The sequence below is a fragment of the Hydra vulgaris genome, chromosome 13, assembly GCF_038396675.1.
Source record: "Hydra vulgaris chromosome 13, alternate assembly HydraT2T_AEP".
Classification (NCBI taxonomy): domain Eukaryota; kingdom Metazoa; phylum Cnidaria; class Hydrozoa; order Anthoathecata; family Hydridae; genus Hydra; species Hydra vulgaris.
Window position 1 is genome coordinate 10,087,062 of NC_088932.1, and position 7,939 is coordinate 10,095,000.

At 27.0% G+C, this 7,939-nt stretch overlaps 1 protein-coding gene across 2 annotated transcripts in view; it reads left to right on the forward strand.

Moving 5' to 3' along the window:
• Positions 1–7,939, forward strand: part of LOC100202246 (adhesion G-protein coupled receptor V1) — a 117,803-nt gene that overhangs the window by 24,636 nt on the left and 85,228 nt on the right. For both annotated transcript variants that reach the window (XM_065816225.1, XM_065816226.1), the window contains exons 13-16: positions 2,395–2,900; positions 5,790–6,010; positions 6,136–6,320; positions 6,714–6,864. In XM_065816225.1, the coding sequence (XP_065672297.1) occupies positions 2,395–2,900; positions 5,790–6,010; positions 6,136–6,320; positions 6,714–6,864 (1,063 nt within the window). The remainder of the gene's footprint in view (positions 1–2,394; positions 2,901–5,789; positions 6,011–6,135; positions 6,321–6,713; positions 6,865–7,939) is intronic.

Below are 7,939 nucleotides of genomic sequence, written 5' to 3' on the forward strand. Positions count from 1 at the left end.
CACCCCCATATGAAATACTGTTGTCTTATTTGGGGTGGTTCTTCTAATGATGTTCTTTCTCTTCAAGACAAGGTCAAAAAGCATTTTTGACCTTGTCTTGAAAGCATTCAGTTGTAAATGTAGTTACCTGCTCTAACTGCCAAGCTTGAGCCTCTCTACCATCATCATTCTAAGGTTGTGTCTCTTTCTCTTTTCTGCAAATACTATCATGGTTGCTGCTTATAGGAGCCATCATCTCTAGTTTCACTAACCAAAACTCATTCTTGCCTGACTTAAGATTCAGCAAAGTCTCATTATTTTACTGTATCTGTCCTTGCATGCTTGAAAAACTTTTTTTTTTCTAGTTCTTTTTCCCGCACTTCCCCTTTACAACTCTTTTCCACCATCATCAACCTACGACTTTTCAAATCAATTCTTTAAACTCTATTTCAACTCTATTTTTTGTTTTCTAGTTACTCCCAACTTAATAGTGGTTGCTTGCAGCCTTGTTGGGAGTAAATCAGAAATAAAAAAAAGGAGAGGCTCATTGGTATGACGTATTAAATAGTGTTGAAACCAATAATATCACAGCTATATTGATGAATCTTGGTATTATGACTAATGTAGACCAAAGTAAAGTAATTGATAAACATAAATTGAGGGAGATAATTTTAAGATTTAGGGAGGATAAAATTAAAAAAATAATTGTAAGAAAATGATTATACATGTACTGATGAAATTTCTTCACTGTATTTTGATAGCAGAAATAATGATTAGCCAGAGAGAGAAAAACACATAATTATTATGTGAATACTAAGAAAGAAATGCATGACATTCTGGTTGCAGAACCTGGAAACAATATCATGCTTTACCAAAATCTAGTAAAATTAAAGACATTGCAGATAGCATATTTTCCAATATGTTTTCAGTTATGATAGCACCAATCTAAACGCAATTTCTAAGGGCAGAGTAATACAGAACTTTGAGAAAGCATTAAGAGGTCTGCTACAATTGTTTTTCTACTGCACACAAATAAACTTACATCAAGATATTTCTTTAAATAACTTTATGGTTCAACATCAGGCAGAATTCATATATCTGAATGACTTTACCAGTTAGTTCTTTACAGGACCAATTGGTAAAGTCTTTCAGATATACAAAGAATTGGCTTTTGTAAAACTTCAATTTATTATAGTTGAAAGTGAATTATCTATATTATCAAAAGAAGCACTTCTGAATTTTATTAAATCTTAAGCTGGCGCTTAACTATTGCTAATCAAGTATGCAGATTTTCATATCCACAATTATTTGGTCTAAAAGCCTAATGTTAATTACTCAATCGATTGTTCTTCTCTACTACAAAATTATTGGCTATTGAAATTTGAACTTTGATATAATGGCTTTATATTTATTGATACATTTATCTTTATTGGTTGTTTATATTTTTCAAACATTAAACAAATGCAAACTTTGCTTATCCTGAAAAATTTTTTATCAAAGGTGTGTGACCTTGGATAAAAATTTTTTATCAAAGGTGTGTGACCTTGACAAAAATATGTGTGTTAAAGCTACAAATATTGTTCTCAAATTATGAAACCAACTCTTAAAAGCAATTCTCCAAAATTAAACAACTTCAAGACTGAAAATTGACTTCTCTCACAAAAATCGAATGTTCTTAAGACGGGAATAATCAAGTGGAGCATTTTTTAAATCACATAACCATAACTTATGTCAAATTAAACAACTGAGCAGAGTCAGTCATTTATGTAACTCTTACAGTTAATGTTTACCAAAAATACACGCATGAAGTGTTTAATGTTATTATTAGATTAGAAGAGATAGATGGGTTTAAATGGGGGAGAATTTTGTCAAGAACAATACTTCCTTCATTTGATACAGAGAAACATTTTGTAATTAATTAGAATATAAGCAAATTTTCTGTGTTTTTGATACTTACATTTTCTTTATATAACTATATATATACATATATATATATATATATATATATATATATATATATATATATATATATATATATATATATATATATATATATATATATATATATATATATATATATATATATATATATATATATATATATATATATATATATATATATATATTTATTTATTTATATTGAGTTTTAACCCGGTTAAGTGTTAAAATTATATATATATAACTATGAAAAAGTGGGGCACTTATATCTTGCACATATATTTTATTGTGCAAGATACAAGTGCCTCAAAAAATATCATGATATATTATAAGAGATATTTTTTGAGATATTTTAAGAAATATTTTTTATTAATGATTATTTTATTCAGTTATATAATATTATGAATTGATAATTTCTTTAACATGATAAATGTTTTAAGAATCTTTATTAATTAAAGAACTTTTAATTTCTTCTAGGAACCAGAAGAAGATGAAACATTTTTTGTTATAATAGAAAGTGTTAAAGGCGGAGCTAGTATTAAACATCCATTACAGGCAGTTTTGAAGATTCCTGCAAATGATTTTCCAGTTACAGTTACACCTTCTACAATAAACCTGATCGAAGGAAGCAATACAAATTTAAGCATTCACCTTAGTAAAATGTTTTCTGAAGCTGTATATGTTGATGTAAAAATGAACTTTATAAGTGCGTCAGAAAACGATTTTTCTCCTGTAAAAAAAACCATAACATTTTTACCTTTTGAGACAGAAAAATTTATTACACTACAAGCAATAACAGATGGCGTTCCAGAGTTGAATGAAACGTGTATATTCTTTCTTGCTTCCACTACCGGTGATACTGTATTATACTTAAACTTTTCAAGTGAAGTCATAATTTTAGAAAATGATGATCCATATGGGGTATTTTGCTTCAGTGATATAAATCCAATTTACACTGAAGAAGGGAAATTTGTAAATATAAGGTAATAATGTTAATTAGATAGTTCTATTTGTTTACATTAGTGTCAAAACAAAACAATAGGGCACTGCAGCTTTGGACGCAACTCATTTATATTCTTACTAACAATAGCCCTCAAAATTAAAAAAGATTTCAGTTTGGGGCAAGAATGCTGTACTGACTGCAGATTTGAAAAATTTTTGCCACAATGTGAGTTTAGGTAAGCGTTGTCAAAATCCTTGGGCTTGACAGCTATATTATATAATTTATGCACCGCAATGTAAAACCTAGTTTTTGTAAAACCTAAGTCTAGTGCAACAAATCATTTTACTATGTGGCAACAAAAGTCCATGATATAAAACTGTTTCATCATTCAGTAGAAAGTTTCAACATAAAAATAAATCAATCTAAAATCCTCCTAAAAATTATATCATACAGCAAGCCTATCGTCATTAATTCAAATATTTCAATTAATTCATTAATTCAATTAATTCATTAATTGAATTAATTGAATTAATTGAATAAATATTAAATCAAATAATATCCATAAAAGAGTAAAATTATTGTTTTATATGCAGAAGTGTTATAGTGGTAGAACCTTGGCTTGGTAACCAAATGTTTCATGTTTGGTTTCTACCATGTCTCTAGTAGTTCCGAGCTCAACTTATTTCTCTGTACAGTGGCCTTGTTTGTCAAGGTTTGTGTTTCAAAGTTAAAGAGTTGAGAAAGGCATGTAATCGTAATCAAAAAATAATAATAGTAATAAAAAATGAAGTAATAAAAAATGAAGCCTCCTTGACTTCAGTGTTTCGAAGTTAAAGAGTTGAGAAAGGCACATAATTGTGATTAAAAATAAATAAATAAATAAATAAAGCTTTCTATACTGTTGTGGCCCCCTTATCCTTGGTAAGTAGCATTAAAAAAATTGTTTGTTAATTTATGCATATGTTTATTACTGCATTTTATTACTATAAATTGAATTAAAAACTGTTTCATCTTTAGATGAGGGCTATAATCCTTTGACAAAGATCCGAATATAATCATATACAAATTTACTTATTTGTTCTGAAATCAGATTTGAATCCTCTGACTCTTCTTTTATCTGTTTTCACTCTTTTTTTGTCACATTGGTCACATTCACATTGGTTTTGTTCTTTATTACTCTTCTTCTTTCAAGACTTTACTCTTTTCCATGTTGTTTCTGATCAAAATGACCAAGCCTTTTTATCCCTCACCCAATATTGCTATTACTGGGACTATACTATGTGGCTCTAAAGCCCATAACTTCTGCATTTATCAATCTTTTACTCAGATATTTAACTTTTTGATTGATTTTTCTAACAATCTTAATCACTTTCATTTCTTGCTTTGTATCTGAAACTAGCTTGTGCTCGGTTTCTCTTTAATCTCCTTTAGGTGGTTCAGACTATGACTTTTATCTTATACTTCTTTTACACCAGGTTTACTAATTACACCTCTTACTACTACTTTAAGACTGACTGGTTCTACTTTAAGACTGACTGACTGGGTTCATTTGTGATTTTTTTTTATGGTTCTTGGGGTGATGTTTTTTGTCTCTCTACTAAAAATTGTGGCAAAAAAATAAAAATTCTGGATTTAGGCAAACATGATAGGTTAAAAAAGTCCATTCTCTAACCCCTTCGACCCCATTCTCCTTCTTGTGCAGCTGCTATTTCTAATCAATTTTATTGAATTGATTTCTTTTTTTTTTCATCTTTTTTACAAGTTGTAAATAATAAAAAGATGTTAATTCTCTCTAGAAAACAAACTTCAATAAACAAAAATCAATGTTTTATCTGACACTTAGGTCCATTATTTTCAGATTGCTAAATTAAATTTTTTATCTCAGAAGTTCTAAAGACATTTGAAAAATCTTCAACAATGTCATTAATAAAGACAAACCTAACATTACAACATTTTTCATCCATGGATCTAATCTTACCATCTCTTCCATGGGTAAAGCAGGACTATTTGCAAAGAATCTAATCTCTAACGCATTTCTTGAATCTAATGACTATGGTGTCTTCCTGTCATCTCAAAGAAACAGTTTGATCTACTGCTAGACATTCTTGACTTCTGTTTGTAAAGTTATTTCTTACTTAAACTCTTCAACAGCTCTAGATAACATTTCTGTCACAGTCTTGCAAAAGTGTTCTCCAGAACACTGTCACATTTCTGTTACCATCTTATATATCTTAAAAAATTGTTCTCCAAAAAACTCTTTGACACTCTCCAAACTATTTTAAAAATTAAAAAAAATATAGTTATAAAAATATATTTATTATTACATAAAAAATATTATTTATTTTACATAAAATTTTCTCAGATGCAGCAAGAGAGTTATAAAGAGAGCCAGATTTTTTTAAAAATTCTTAAAAAAAAGTTTAAAAGATTTTTTTTTTAAATATGTTAAGAGCAACAACCTTTGCCTCCATCTAAATTGTTGGAAAAAAATATAGGGATGTTTGTTGTTGGAGGCAAAAAACAATATTATATAATCTAACAAATTCTTTAAGCATTTTGTCACTTGAGACTATTTTATTGTTTAAATGACATTGCATCTATATATGCTTGCTGGTGAATTTATTGCTTGCATAACTGAAAGAAAAATTAGACCCTATTAGTAAATGTTGTCGTTTATGAATGGTATAAAATTGTATATGATATTTAATTGATAAAATGATTTAATTGACATTCACACATGACAAACATTAATAATAGTAACCCTTATATGTTTGTATATATTTTAAAATGATGTTTTTTGTCCTTAAACTATTTATAAATAAATATTACTTTTATATGATATGATTTGTTAATAATTATAATATTGTTTATTATAATAATAATAATTATAATAATATTTTAATGTTATTATTATTAATGATTATTTTAGAGTTATTCGTCAGATGGGTTTATTCAAAAATGTAACTGTTCACTGGAATACTGTAAAATTAGGCTCAGACTTGTTGTTAGAGTTGGATTTAGGAAACTCAAGTGGGACATTATTTTTTGAGAATGGTCAAAAGGAAAATACAATCAGTATTTTTGTCATCGACGATAATATACCCGAGTTAGAAGAGAGTTTCATTGTTCAACTTTTAGGTGTTACAGGAGGTATGTTGCGTTTTTTTTTTTTTCTTCAATTGAAAAATTTCTTTTATTTTATATATAAATTTATATAATTTATTAAATAAAAAAATGATATTTCCTCTTTTAAATGAATTATTTTCTCAATCAAGCAAATGCGCGACTTGGAATGAACAAAACTTTAAAAATAAATATTCAAAGCAGTGACTACCCAAATGGTGTTTTTGAAATCAATTCAAATCTTTCTACGAGCTTACTTGCTGAAGATAAAGATGATTCACCTTTAAATGGACAAATTGTATTTGAGCGCAAATATGGGAGTTTTTTTTCAGCAAAGGTTTTTATTTCATGCTAAATGAATTGCGTTAGCAAAACACATTTTTAAATAAATGATTTTATACATTTATATTAATACTCATTTCATTTATTTATACTGTTATAGACATATATTTTATTGTTATTGGTGTTTATGAAAAATATTAAGGATGTTTATTAAAAACAGTGTTATATGCTGATAAACCTAAATATAATGGTCTATAAATATAAATAATAATAAAATGTAAATATAAATTCAATAATTAAGTATTTGACATTTAAAATGTAAATAAAATCATAATTTACATTTAAAATAAAATAGTAATTTACATTTAAAAATACTGCACTAAATATTATATGAATAGGTGCAATATATTTTCTTCCAGATTTATATTTATGTAATTATTTAATTTAGATAATCTGGCAAGTTTATACTACTTATAATAAGCAAACGATGGAATATGTTGCTTGGGATTTGTTGTTTCATGCAAGAAATAAAAAAAATATTTTTAAAACTCAAAGTGTTAGAATGCATTCTTCAACAGCAGCATACTACTTTAAAAATGGTAATTTAAATTTGAAATAAATTTTGATTTAAAACAATAATCATATTCAAGTAAAGTAAAATTATTTTCATTATTTAATTCAATTTTAATAACATGATGTAATTTTACATGTTAAATTTTAATAGATTGGTTATTTTTTAGCCATGCATTATTTTATTTTCTAATTCCATTAAATCTCCAACTCCCACTCCGGTGCCCCACCCAGATAACAATGGGTTTATATAAAACATTTTTATGTTTTAAAGACTTTTGTATTATTTTTTTCTGTTTTTCTATATTGTGAGCAGTATGTAACTTTTTATTTATTGTCTATGCTATAAATTTATTGAGTAATAGACAATTCTCTAAATTAATTTTAAAAGGCAAGAAATATTTTTCCGTGCATTTTTACATTAAAAAAATAGATGTAAACAATGCAAAAGTGGAAATAAATGATATGATTAACAAATTAGTTAATAAGATATCTAATAACAATTTGGCAATTTTTGAAAATTTGTTTTTAAAACTAGAGCAAAATATTTAAAAAATACTGATTTTTCTCTAAAAATGGCTTTGTAAATAATTTATCAAATTTAAAACATTATGGCTTTATTGGAGTTAGATAAGTTTACTTTGAATGAGGTAAAGTTGTGGAGTCACACAGCATTGTTTAAATTTCTCATACTGAGATACAAGACCGTAGAAGACTCAGATGAGGTTTTAACAAGGTATCTTAATACTTTATTCAAAATAAATAAACCTTTAATAACCGAATGGTACTAAGATGATCAAAAATACAATAAAGAGGAAAATTAACCGAAAAAGAAGATTAACCGCTTCAAATTTTAAAGGATTTTTCTACAAAAGGTGAGAGTGTATCTGTACTAGAAGACGTGATGGGATATAATCAGCCAACTCAAACTTTTTAAAGTGTCCTAAAAAAATTAAAGTGATATTTTTTTAATGCATACCCTCTTATTTTGTTTGAATGGTATCAAAGCATTTAAAAATTAAGTTTAGCGTGCTTAGGATCATGACAACCTGTTAGGACTTGCAGCGAAACCTGTCTGTGCTTACACAATATGCCAAAATAAAT